The following is a 13887-nucleotide window of genomic DNA, read 5'->3' on the forward strand; positions in this document are numbered from 1 at the left end:
CCACATGTCAGTTTGTTTTGTTGGCGTATTTCCAGGTTATTTCTTACAGCAGGTGAGGATAACACACATACTTTAATTTATTACCATGACTCCTCCAGGAGCCAAAGGGTTGCAGCAAACTACAGTATTGTAAGATATGATACCATTTGTACAATTATAGCCCTCCATTTAATTGTTGATTCATCCGATTTATATTTGGACGCAAACATCCTAGGACTTTGTCCAGTTTGTGTAGTTTCATCACAAACACCTGCACACAAAAAGAATATTTGTGTAGTTGCATCACAAACACCTGCACACAAAAAGAATATTGACATTGCCTTTCTGATGCTAGTTCTTTGGTAACACAATCAAGATAAAAAACATGATCCGCTTTATTACCCTCCCAAATAACTTCCAATGTAATTTAACATTCTCCCCACATGAATAACATATAACATAAAACACGGACATTTGTTTTGTTGCATCTTTATGAAACAAAATTCCCCCAACCAAGAAAACAACTAATACCCAATATGGACTTCTGTGCGCATGTAGTAGGGGTATAAATCACACGTTTTATCACGATACAATATTATATTGATTCTTAGCACAATGATACAATATTTATTGATTTCACAAAGTCTGCCACGACATGATTTCCATTTGATTCACCTTAGGGGACTGTGACCAATATGAGACAATACATAAACCCATTTAACACAATCAGTTACATATAGTATATTTACAAAAAGCAAATAAAATATGATAATTTCCTTACTGTGCTCTTCCAGGCATTTAAATGAAAAACACTACTTAACACTTAACTTAATAAAAAAAACTTAAGTAACACTACTTAAAAAAAATAAAGTGGGAATTTCAAAATAAAGGCACATTTTAAAGATGATATACCGATATTTTCACTTTGTTTTGATAATATTGGATCGTTGAGGATTTAATCGATATATCGATCCAGGTCGATGTATCATTACACCCAACATGTAGCCAAACTATATTGATGCCTATTACAACTCCAATAAAAAACGCCAAAACCATTCCATCCCAGTCATCTTTCACAACACACAAACGACTAAACACTAAACATTTACCATTATGTCCAGAGCTTGCACAGGCCAGTCTGGCTTTAACCTCAAGTTCCTGCTTCGATTTTCTTTCTTTATCAAGGTCAGCTTTAGCTCAATTTCATACTAACGTTAATTAATCAGCACACATGAAACGCAAAACTAAACTTTCAAAAGTGCACTTTTTAAAAGTAAATATATGTTGGCTAGCCTTGGCTAAAGTTAGTTTAAAACACCATGATCAATGCAAAAGCAAAATACTTGGTTTTGGTGTCAAAGCCAAAGCGCTTTTTAGTTGGGCTACTGTAAGGTAACAATTTACAATGCCTTTGTATGTTATATACAGTCACTGGTTATACATGTAGCTGCACCACTAAATGCTAACAGGAAGACATAAAGGCCAAGGCTAACACATGGAAATTGGCTCAACACAGAACAGCAGGCTAACCAAAGATATATCTAGGCTATGCTAGTAGACTTCCGAGCATTTATAAATCAAACCAATCCAGTAGGCCTATGCACCGTTACAGGCTACATGTTTCTTCAGTGTTTTTGTTTTTTGTTATTCACAAACACTAATTTAAGCATCATTTTAGAAAAACAAAATATGCAGGAGCTTTATACTATGACAAATACAAAAATCAAGTAATTCTATGTATTAACTCTTCTTTTAAATAAACTTTAAATGAGGTATGCCAAAAAAAATCTTGTTTTCTTTTCATATTCTATCTTACATTTCTGTATTTTCTTTTTAAACTTCTCCTTACGGTATTTCCTCTGTATTGTGTCTCTGTAAAGTTGAGGGACTTAATTAACGGAAAAAAACGGGAAAAGGGTTATACAGGTTATACATGTATAGGTCATTCACCATTAGTTCCATGTGAAATCGATTTTAATTACATTAATGTTTTGTAATTATTATTATTAATTCATTTAGGCGTAACATTAGAATTAACTTCTGAATCTTTATAACTGAAATAAGTCAGTTAATTGTTGGTGGAGAATGAGTTTCTTCTTCTTCTTCTTCTGAAAAGCAAAACAATCCTACACCGGATATCATTCTCGTTTTGACCAGCCCTACACAGTGTGTTAATTAAAATCAGCAACAGATCGCATGTAGAGCATTTTAACAGCTACTCTGTCATAATTAAAACAACTGGAGACTGTGTAGGAGCTGATATATGGGTCTGATAACATTTTATTAAATTGGAATCGGACGTGTTTCTGTCACTTCCTGTTCAGACTGAAGGCTGCTGGTATCGGCTGGAAACTGTCCGACTTGACAGCGGATTTTTGTCACTGCCCCCGCCTGCTCCCGCCTGCTCCTGCCTGCTCTCGTCCACTTTACAGGCGAGGCGCAGTCTGGGCGCAGTTCATCTCGAACGAGCCTATTGGTTATGGGTCAGGGTAAATACCACGGTAAGCCAATCAGAGGCAGAGTAGGGCAGGACATGCCTTCACCTCCTACATGAAAATTTGCCGCGTGGAATCATGGATGTATCAGAATCTGTAACATGTGCGCGTTCAGCTGTAAATATTTCCAATGCGATTGATTTTGATATAATGAATGGCGTCTTGAAACTGAACTGGTTAAAATCTTTTATTAATAACAGGCAGTCATTTTGGTTTATTGTCCCCAACTTAATATTTTCAAAAATGGGGGGAATAGACTTTTCCTGTGATGTGATTTTGAATGCAATTCATTACCAGTCAGACTTTCTGCTTTCCATCAGCAGGTCCTTCTTTATTGGAAGTTAATCTATAAACATAATTTTACACCTCATAATACTCCAGTTTGGAATAATAGATAGGCTACATATTGATAAGCAGAAAATCTGTGTACATGGAGGAATGGAAATCCAAGGGGATAATGGACTAGTGTTACAGCACGAGGAGTTTTGTGAGAAATATCAACTTCACTGCAATGTCAAGCATTATGACAGATGGTTGAAAGCTATACCAATGTCTCTCAAATCAATGGTGAGAGAAGACATCAGGTACTCCAACGTTTCTCCTAGTCTGAGGCAGCTCTGCATCCAAGGAATTGATTTTTGTGACTATAAATGTTCAAACAAAGTTATTAGAAATTTTCTGTTAAAGTAATATTATCCCAATCCAGTAAAAAAATAAATAAATATGTTGAAATAATTTGATGATGGAGAGGTTAAGAAAATAAGGAAAAGTTATATCACGTTTCCTCTTCTTCCGAAGGTGAAAGAGGTCAACTTTAACATTTTCAATGAAATCTACCCAACAAATGAATTTTTAAGACTGAGATTCAATTTTGATACTAATAACTGTGTTTTTTGTGAAAAGGAAATTGAGAATTTAGAAAATGTATTTTTCTGGAGAGATCTGCAGAGCTGGTTACAGTCCAGGGAAATTGAGATACCATCCCTGACAATGAAGAATATAAAGTTTGATGTTTTTGTTGAAGATAAGAAGGTAGCTTTTGTTCTCAACAACTTGGTGCTTTTAGGAAAACATTTTATACATAAATGTAAATATTTTAAGACCAAACCCTCCCTGAACCATTGGAAGAATTAGTTCAATCTTTTGTGTAAATCATTGAAACGGGTTAAGGATAAAAAAGCCCTGGAATTGATTTATTTACTTGAAACTTTTAATTTAATTTGAGATAGGCCCTTCTATTTATTTTCTCTTATTTTATTATTTTATTTAATTTTTTATTTTTTTATCTTTTTGTCTATTTGTTATATATATGCTCCTAGGTTTTGTTTATATGCTCGACCCGAGGCAAAAGTTCTTTTTGAAGTGGATGTGTAAATATGCCTTGTTTGTTTGTATATTTGCATTCTGAATATGATGGAGAGGTTAAGAAAATAAGGAAAAGTTATATCACGTTTCCTCTTCTTCCGAAGGTGAAAGAGGTCAACTTTAACATTTTCAATGAAATCTACCCAACAAACGAATTTTTAAGACTGAGATTCAATTTGATACTAATAACTGTGTTTTTTGTGAAAAGGAAATTGAGAATTTAGAAAATGTATTTTTCTGGAGAGATCTGCAGAGCTGGTTACAGTCCAGGGAAATTGAGATACCATCCCTGACAATGAAGAATATAAAGTTTGATGTTTTTGTTGAAGATAAGAAGGTAGCTTTTGTTCTCAACAACTTGGTGCTTTTAGGAAAACATTTTATACATAAATGTAAATATTTTAAGACCAAACCCTCCCTGAACCATTGGAAGAATTAGTTCAATCTTTTGTGTAAATCATTGAAACGGGTTAAGGATAAAAAAGCCCTGGAATTGATTTATTTACTTGAAACTTTTAATTTAATTTGAGATAGGCCCTTCTATTTATTTTCTCTTATTTTATTATTTTATTTAATTTTTTATTTTTTTATCTTTTTGTCTATTTGTTATATATATGCTCCTAGGTTTTGTTTATATGCTCGACCCGAGGCAAAAGTTCTTTTTGAAGTGGATGTGTAAATATGCCTTGTTTGTTTGTATATTTGCATTCTGAATGAGTGAATAAAAAAAATAAAATAAAATAAAAAGCTGGAAATATTTCCGGTGAAGGAGCTCTTTCCATTTGAACAAATTTGCGGTTAACCGTCCTTGATCCAAATATTTATTTACTCGTGCTCTAAGCCTTAGATTAATAGTAGGGCCTGAAAGAGATAGCATACGTTCCTATCAACCTACCTGTTTTTATGTTGTAAAAACAGGTTCAACATGTTCCTCTCAATAATTACCTATAGAGGGTTTTCACGACGCGTCATTAGACCCAAAGTCGCCATGTTGGAGGTACTCTGCATCACAACAAAGCACAGGCACTGAAGTAGATCCCGAATGGCATCAAGGAAAATGGTTCATTATTGCCATGTTTTAGGTTGTACCAATAGGTCAGACCGAGAAAAACATTTGGAATATTATCGACTTCCAAAAGTTATTAAAAACCAGGGAGAGGAATGCCAGAAGTTATCAGAGGAAAGGAGGCGCTTGTGGTTGGCAAAGCTCAACCAGGATCTACGAGGGAAAACTCTGTCTTGTTCGGGCTTTGAAATGAAAAAAAAAATTATTGAGAGTCACTTGGCTACACCTTGAGTATCACAATGATATCATACAGTTAAGGTTAGGTTGATTAAAGACATTATTGCATTACTTACTTTGGCCTTCACAACACATTGGTCGTTAATGACTTGGTACTGCGTCTCCCTCACCCATCCACACACCATCTGGTTATAAGCCTCCAAACTTTTGTAGGATTTAAGGTCTTCCGCTGTGTATGGGCTCGACAAAAAAAACAGGTAGTTGACTATATCGGGATATGCAACTGAAGGAAGAATCACCAGGTCGCCATGGATCCAAGAAGAGGGAGCCAACTTGTAGGAATCTGCACCGCCAGTAAACTGTAATTTCTCAAAATATCGCACCTTTTTTGTGGTCCAAGTCCTTCCATGCCTTTGCATCTTGGACGTGTTTTAATGAGCTTTTCTGTTGTTTAGACATAAAGTATTAAAGTATCCAAAGTATCCAAAGTGCACAATACTCCATTACTCCATTCAGTTGTTTACACCATGGATGTATTAAGAGAACATGGAGTGCCTCCAATATGGCCGCGCATCCAGGTTACCGCCCAGAACGTGACGTCGGTGAAAACCCTATTAAACGGATGATGCATTTGAGTTCCTGCAGACTTTTAATTTAGAAATTTAGCTTAATTCGCACTAAGCTCAACTCTGTAGGCTTCATGAACAAGAAAACCCACTGCAGGCCCTAAACAATTTAGCCGAACTTTAAGACCTGATATTGTACTGGACATTGTTGTACAAAATATACAGTAGGTTATGTCGAAATACTCTCTAACATCTGAGTAGGGACGGCGCTTTTATTCTGAAGAAACCAGAGCGGAAGTGTTGCTGCTGCTGAGGATTCCGGAAGCAAAGAGTAGGGTCAAAGAATTCCTAATAAGGGTTAGACCGGGGCTTTGGTAGGGTGCACGTGTAAGCGATCTCCTGATTTTTACAGACAAGATGGAAAACATTTCCATTGACAGTTTAATCCTGAAGCTCCACGATGTGAACGCGGTGAAATTTGGAGAATACAAGCTGAAGAGCGGCATGCTGACACCCATTTATATCGACCTGAGGGTTCTCGTGTCCTACCCAGCGCTCATGAACCAGGTAAACACGTGCTGTTCTTCCCACTGCACGACCTGATTAACTTTAAATTAAATATGCTAAAGGGACAACTGTTCAACATAACACCGCTACATTATCCAAAAAACAAATGTTCTAGTCACGCTACAATGTGACGTGAAGTTTCCCCGTGTTGAAGTAACGTGGTATTGGTGCGCACGTGGGTGTTTGATATCGACAGACAAAAGTGCCAACATTTACAGGAATCAGAAACCGCTTTAATTGTAAGTGTGAACCCAAACAGGAAATCTGACTCCAGCTTTTTGTTACACTCAAAGTACATACACAGCCTACGGCTAAAAACAAGGAAGACAAAGCTGAACAAGGTAAACCTCTATACTATAGGCTGTGTAACCTTTCAGATACGTTAAGTTTGTAAAAATGGGCTGGCATTTTTCAATAAGCCTCATTCAGGGACGAGAGACCTACATGCAAGATGGAACCTATGTTGTATACTGTTGACGACTGTTTATATATGGGCTGCCCCCTCATCTAGGCCTAGTCCAAAAAAAACCAGACAGAAATCACTACAATTCTCTCTAATGCAAAAACATTTACTTCAGCCTCCAAAATGATCACACATTTCATTCAACATCTCCTTGACACAGTTTAAAAAAAACATTGAATGTTATCGTCTTTACAAATGTAGGTTATGCAAGAAATGTTAATACTGCTCCAAGACTTAACGACATGGTATGTCTTGCCAATATTTGATCATGTTAATAGCCATAAAAGGTTCCACCAAAAACAGTTTTCACAAAGTTGTTGCAGAAGTTGTTGAGTTTATCGCCTCTGGAGGTTTTAGAAAAATGGATTTTATACAGTTTAAACATAATCGGGGACAGTAAATGAAAAGCGTGAATGAAAATTCAGGTTTTGGTTGCCGTGTTGTGTTGATTGGCCTGTAGTGTAGTGTAGCCCTCACCTACAACACTGCCACATTAGAACCTGGACCCCTTTTTGTTGTGTTATTTGCAGGTGTCAAGTCTCATTTACCAGCGAGTGCAAGAAGAGGGACTGCAATTTGACTCGGTGTGTGGGGTTCCATACACAGCCCTGCCTTTGGCCACAATCATCTGTTCTAGACATGAACTGCCCATGCTTATCAGGAGAAAGGAGGCCAAGGACTATGGTGGGTGGATGGGCTTATGTGAGCTTTATTAATCAAGCCGTTAAAAGTATTCCCCTTGGATTTGTTTGTCAACTGTAAGAAACCACAAGAATGGCTTTTGTTGGGATGGATGTTTGTGGTTTAAAATTGTCCCATTGTGTCGCACTTTAATCTGGATAGTGATATGTATCAGAGCCTAAGCTCATTAAAAAAGCAAAAATAATCAAATACATTCTAATTCCCACCCACAATGATACCTTGATACCATATGGAGCTGCTGTTGCTCCATAAAGGTTCAAATGTTCACTAATGCCACAGTTTTGGCGACAACTGATGTAATAGGTCTTTTCTCTCAGCTGTCAAAGACAAACACCTAACTGTTCCACCCCTAAATTAGACAAGTTGCAGCATGATTGAAAGTTAAGATGTTCTAACACAAGACAGGAGCCTTTTCGGACTTGTGTAATTGGGAGCTGATTTATCTTTAAAGTCTCAGCTGGCTTTAGACACGTGCATTTTTTTTACGTGGACATTGACCTGCATGCAAAGCTGTTTGCCAACCAGTGACATTCCTCTGGCCCTACAAAGCTTCTAAAATATTGACTTAATTCCTCTCTCTCCTAAGACAATCTGACCATACATATGTGATTGAAGTATATTTGTGAATCAGCAGGAACCTTTTCTCCATTGGAAGATGACTCTACCAAGGCCTTGAATTAGAGTAACACACACTATGATTCAATTTGCCCAGAATAGGGAGTGATAAGGCTCCTTATGTAACCCTTTTAGGAACCAAGCGTCTGGTGGAGGGCTCATTTCAGGATGGGGACATATGCCTGATTATCGAGGACACAGTGACCAGTGGCAGCAGCATCCTGGAGACTGCTGAAGTGCTCAACAAAGAGGGACTGAAGGTGCAGATTCAGAAAAGATTGCAGTAGGGATGATAGTATAACATGGATGCTTTTTGTTTGAATAATCACTGTAAAGGTTATAAAAGTCCATCAAGTACTCTAATAAGGTTACCAAGGGCAGCAGCCATCTAAAACCTGGCCCCAGTGGGTGTAATCCTCTTTTGAAATCTTGTATTTGTTTTAGGTGACAGATGCCGTAGTACTAATGGACAGAGAGCAAGGCGGTGTGGACATGTTGGCTACTCAGGGAATCAAGCTCCATCCCATCATCTCCATGTTCAAGCTGCTCAACGTGCTGCTGGCAGCTGAACGCATCAACGCTCAAACTGCCCAGAATGTCCGCAAGTTCATCCAGGACAACAACACATTCAGGTACAGTCGCGCAATTCCCTCTCCCTAAGACGGGGAAAATAGTTAGTGTGTGTTTTAATGCGTACTTTACATGTAACGACTGCAAAGTAACATTTGCACCATTTTCAGCCCCAAGGAGGAGAATGGCAATGTGGTTCCTGCCACCAAGAAGCCATGTATGGAACAAAGCATTGAGCTGAGCTACGCAGACAGAGCCAAACTACCCAGTATGTAGCCTTCCAAGTTGGTCAAATGGCCAGCACTAGTACGCTAATGTGAATATTACTGACAATATATCTTTGCAAGGTTACATCCAACTTTAAAAACACATACTTTCCACTCTCTTGGCGTGATTTTAGCGATCGTTCGAAAAGCATTTTGTACATTTATTTTTCTCCATTTGTAAACGGCCGTTTTGTTCAGAGGTGGTGTCATTTTAAATGGTGACTATTGCATATTGAAAATAAAATTCATTCAGTCTCTCTCTCCTCTTGTCTGCAGACGTCCACCCTCTGGCGTCAAAGTTGCTGAAGACCATGGAGGAGAAGCAGTCTAACCTCTGTGTGTCCGCCGACGTGACGAGCAGCGAGGAGCTTCTTCAGCTAGCCGACTCTCTGGGTCCCAGCATCTGCATGCTGAAGACCCATGTAGACATCCTAAAGGTCGGCGTGAAAACCGGTCCAAATTTCACACAAAGAATATTAGGGCTGAAGCGATTCCTCGAATAACTCGACTAATTCGATTACAAAAAATCCTCGATGCAAAATGATTTGCCTCGAAGCTTCGTTAAATCAATGTTACCAACGTTGTATTGCTGACGGACGGTGTTTCCACACGGATCATTATTACTGTCGCACACCAGATGCCGCTCAGTCTGCTGCTGGCGATGCCAGAGCGTAAATAGTGAGGGGCTAAGAGAAGAGACAGGCTGGAGAAAACGACAGAAAGTGTCCAAAGTTTGGAATCAGATCAAACGTAGTTAAAACGAGAACTCTGTACAGTGTGTCTACTGAAAAACCGAACTAGCTTACCACAATAATAGCATGACGTCAATGCTTCAGCATCTCAACAGAAAACATTTCTCATCCATTCCACGAAGCGGACCCGACAAAAGTAAATCATACCAAACACAAAGACAAGAAAATATGTAGTGGTGACCACAATCTGATCTAAAGAGCCGACTTGTTGACTGTCCCTTCGGAGAAACAGCTGATTGTTGTCTGTCTGTCTGTCTGCCTGTCTCTCTCTTTCTTTACGGAGAGACGGCTGATCAACGATCTACTAGCATAACTGTAACGGAGCTCAATCTATTTTAATTTATATACGTAGCATTGTAATCAAATATATAAATTAAAATAGAGTAAAATTAATATTTACATATAGGCCTATATACAGATCAGTCTCAGGATAAAACTTGTAGTTCTGAAAGTGAAGTTGCACAACTTAATGTAATGTTTATGTATGTTTAATGTATGCCTTAGTGTGAGGTTGATGTCATTTCAGAAAATGTTTTCTTTAAAAATGTTACAATGTAATATGGCACTTAAATGCACTTCATATGTTTAGGTTTTTAAGAGATGATATTGTAAGCAATGTAGGCAACAAAAATGTTGCTTTTTCCGAAAGTTTAACCAAACTATTGTTTATTATTGGTCTTCAATAAAACAAAAGTATTTCTTATCCAATTACTCGACTAATCGATGGAATAATCGGTAGAATACTCGATTACTCAAATAATCGATAGCTGCAGCCCTAAAGAATATTGTCAGGACACGTAATCTAATGCTATTTGTATGTCTGCTAACAGGACTACACAGCGGCCTTCAGCCAGAGACTGCAGGCTTTGGCGGAGAAACACAACTTCCTCATCTTTGAAGATCGCAAGTTTGCTGACATTGGGAACACAGTCAAGCATCAGTATGAAGGTGAGAGGGTTTAAATTAAAATTTGGGCTTTTGTGTGAAATGCATCTGTCTTTAAAATGCTTGTTATGTGTGTGTGTATATACATAAAAATATATATATATATATATATATATATATATATATATATATATATATATATATATATATATATATATATATATATATATATATATATATATATATAAATAAATATAAATAAAATAAAATATTTTTTTAAATATATATTTAAAAAAATATTTTATATATAAGTATCTTAATCCGTTTCCCAGGTGGTTTGTACCAGATCTCGTCTTGGTCCCACATAGTGAATGCCCACGGGGTGCCGGGGCCTGGGGTTGTGAAGGGCCTGAGCGCTGTAGGAAAGCCTCTGGGCCGAGGCTGTTTACTCATAGCACAGATGAGCTCCCAGGGGTCACTGGCTACTGGTGAATACACAAAGGCTGTGGTAAGCTAAGTTTACTGTCTGTCGGTCTGTCTGTCCAATCATTCAGGGTTACCAGTTGTTTATCTATGCTAGCTGTCTTTACAGCTGAAGATGGCAGAGGAGCAGTCAGACTTTGTGATCGGCTTTATCTGTGGCTCTAAGATCACCAAGAGGCCAGAGTTCATCCACATGACCCCCGGGGTGCAGATGCAGGCTGGAGGTACATTTGACTCTTATTTGAAAGAGACTTGCATTTGAAATTTCTTTTGTATTCGGTCGATTTGTTTTCCTAGAAATTACGTAGTTTACATTCATATGTTTATATTTACATTCAAGTACATGTTTAAAGCCCCTGACACACCAACCCGACGGCCGACAGTTGGCAGAAAAGGCCATCGGACTGATCAGTCGGCTCCCCGAGGTCCAAAAAGTGCCTCAGAACACACTGAAGCGACGCCGACTAGAGCGTGCACTCTGCGCGTGCACGAGATGTAATACGAGACGTGTGTACTCCACCATATCAGATTTGAAATGAAACAGTTACTATTATGTTAAAGTGCAAACTTTCCGCTTTAAGGGTGTTTGATGTGTTAACTGTTAGCTGTGAAACCAGCACTTTTTTTATACATAATATCCCAATAGTAGGACAATGCCTGGCACAACCTGGCAGACTTAATGTGCGGTAGGATGTTTTTTTGATGGTGATTTATCTTTGATGCCTTAAACATAGACAGGAAAAGGGTGTAACTTGATGCCTTTCCACTCTGCTCTCTTTGTGGTGTTATGACTCCTCTTTAACACAAGGATGCGCTATAGTACAAGAAATGATTGCTGGGCCTGCTATACAGGTGCTGGTCATATAATTAGAATATCATGAAAAAGTTGATTTATTTCAGTAATTCCATTCAAAAAGTGAAACTTGTATAATGTATACATTCATTCCATACAGACTGATATATTTCACGTTTATTTCTTTTATTTTGATGCTTATAACTGACAACTAATGAAAAAAAACCCAAATTCAGTATCTCAGAAAATTAGAATATTGTGACAAGGTTCAATATTGAAGACACCTGGTCCCACATTATAATCTACTAATTAACTCAAAACACCTGCAAAGGCCTTTAAATGGTCTCTCAGTCTAGTTCTGTAGGCTACACAATCATGGGGAAGACTGCTGACTTGACAGCTGTCCAAAAGATGACCATTGACACCTTGCACAAGGAGGGCAAGACACTAAAGGTCATTGCTAAAGAGGCTGGCTGTTCACAGAGCTCTGTGTCCAAGCACATTAATAGAGAGGCGACGGGAAGGAAAAGATGTGGTAGAAAAAAGTGTACAAGCAATAGGGATAACCTCACCCTGGAGAGGATTGTGAAACAAAACCCATTCAAAAATGTGGGGGAGATTCACAAAGAGTGGACTGCAGCTGGAGTCAGTGCTTCAAGAACCACCACGCACAGACGTATGCAAGACATGGGTTTCAGCTGTCGCATTCCTTGTGTCAAGCCACTCCTGAACAAGACGCATCTCGCATCTCTCATGAAAGTACATTTTGCATTTCCTTTGGAAATCAAGGTCCCAGAGTCTGGAGGAAGAGAGGAGAGGCACAGAATCCACGTTGCTTGAAGTCCAGTAAAGTTTCCACAGTCAGTGATGGTGTGGGGTGCCATGTCATCTGCTGGTGTTGGTCCACTATGTTTTCTGAGGTCCAGGGTCAACGCAGCCGTCTACCAGGAAGTTTTAGAGCACTTCATGCTTCCTGCTGCTGACCAACTTTATGGAGATGCAGATTTCATTTTCCAACAGGACTTGGCTCCTGCACACAGTGCCAAAGCTACCAGTACCTGGTTTAAGGACCATGGTATCCCTGTTCTTAATTGGCCAGCAAACTCACCTGACCTTAACCCTATAGAAAATCTATGGGGTATTGTGAAGAGGATGATGCGATGCTCCAGACCCAACAATGCAGAAGAGCTGAAGGCCACTATCAGAGCAACCTGGGCTCTCATAACACCTGAGCAGTGCCACAGACTGATCCACTCCATGCCACGCCGCATTGCTGCAGTAATTCAGGCAAAAGGAGCCCGAACTAAGTATTGAGTGCTGTACATGCTCATACTTTTCATGTTTTTTTTGTATTGGTCTTAAGTAATATTCTAATTTTCGGAGATACTGAAGTTGGGGTTTTCATTAGTTGTCAGTTATAATCATCACAATTAAAAGAAATGACTCATTTGAAATATATCACTCTGTGTGTGATGAATGAATATAATATACAAATTTCACTTTTTGAATGGAATTACTGACATAAATCAACTTTTTCATGATATTCTAATTATATGACCAGCACCTGTAGTCCCCCTCAACACCCTCCCCCTCTTTCTCTTGCAGGTGATGGGTTGGGCCAGCAGTACTCCACCCCAGAGGAAGTCCTCTACAACAAAGGCTCTGATGTCATCATCGTCGGTCGGGGTATCCTGGAGGCCCCTGATAGGCTGAAAGCTGTTGACTCATACAGAAAGTCCGGCTGGGAGGCTTACACAAAGAGACTGGGCCAGAATGGCCAATAGGAGCTCAACAAACGAGTCGCATCTGCATCATTACGTCTAGTTTCAAATTTATCGTGCGACTCAAATAAAGGACCTCTGCGGATAACCTTTTAAGTATTTTTCTCTTTTACACCAGTGTGGCCATAGTTGTTTACATAGAAACATGCAGACATTTGCAGGAGTGGGGAACCGGACACTTTACTGTTGAACATATGTAAATGCTCTCTTTTGATTCTGTCCTATTAATAAGCTGCATTAACTGTGTTCTTCCGATTCCCTCCTGTTAATAAACTGCACAACTTGACCTGAAGTGCAGGTACTTTATGATCAGGTTTCAACAGAATAAGGAGGTTTCAGTATTCCGTTAAATAAGATTTCAG

At 38.7% G+C, this 13887-nt stretch overlaps 1 protein-coding gene across 1 annotated transcript; it reads left to right on the forward strand.

The window, feature by feature from the left end:
• The first annotated feature begins 5958 nt into the window (after window positions 1–5958).
• Window positions 5959–13613, forward strand: umps (uridine monophosphate synthetase). The gene is made up of 10 exons (XM_078261539.1): window positions 5959–6215; window positions 7209–7362; window positions 8131–8255; window positions 8440–8627; window positions 8736–8833; window positions 9108–9268; window positions 10414–10531; window positions 10801–10976; window positions 11061–11175; window positions 13350–13613. Exons 1-10 carry the CDS (start codon window positions 6066–6068, stop codon window positions 13526–13528), a joined length of 1464 nt encoding a protein of 487 aa, XP_078117665.1. The 5' UTR covers window positions 5959–6065; the 3' UTR covers window positions 13529–13613.
• The last annotated feature ends 274 nt before the right edge of the window (window positions 13614–13887 follow it).

The sequence above is a fragment of the Sander vitreus genome, chromosome 11 (assembly GCF_031162955.1).
Source record: "Sander vitreus isolate 19-12246 chromosome 11, sanVit1, whole genome shotgun sequence".
Lineage (NCBI taxonomy): Eukaryota > Metazoa > Chordata > Actinopteri > Perciformes > Percidae > Sander > Sander vitreus.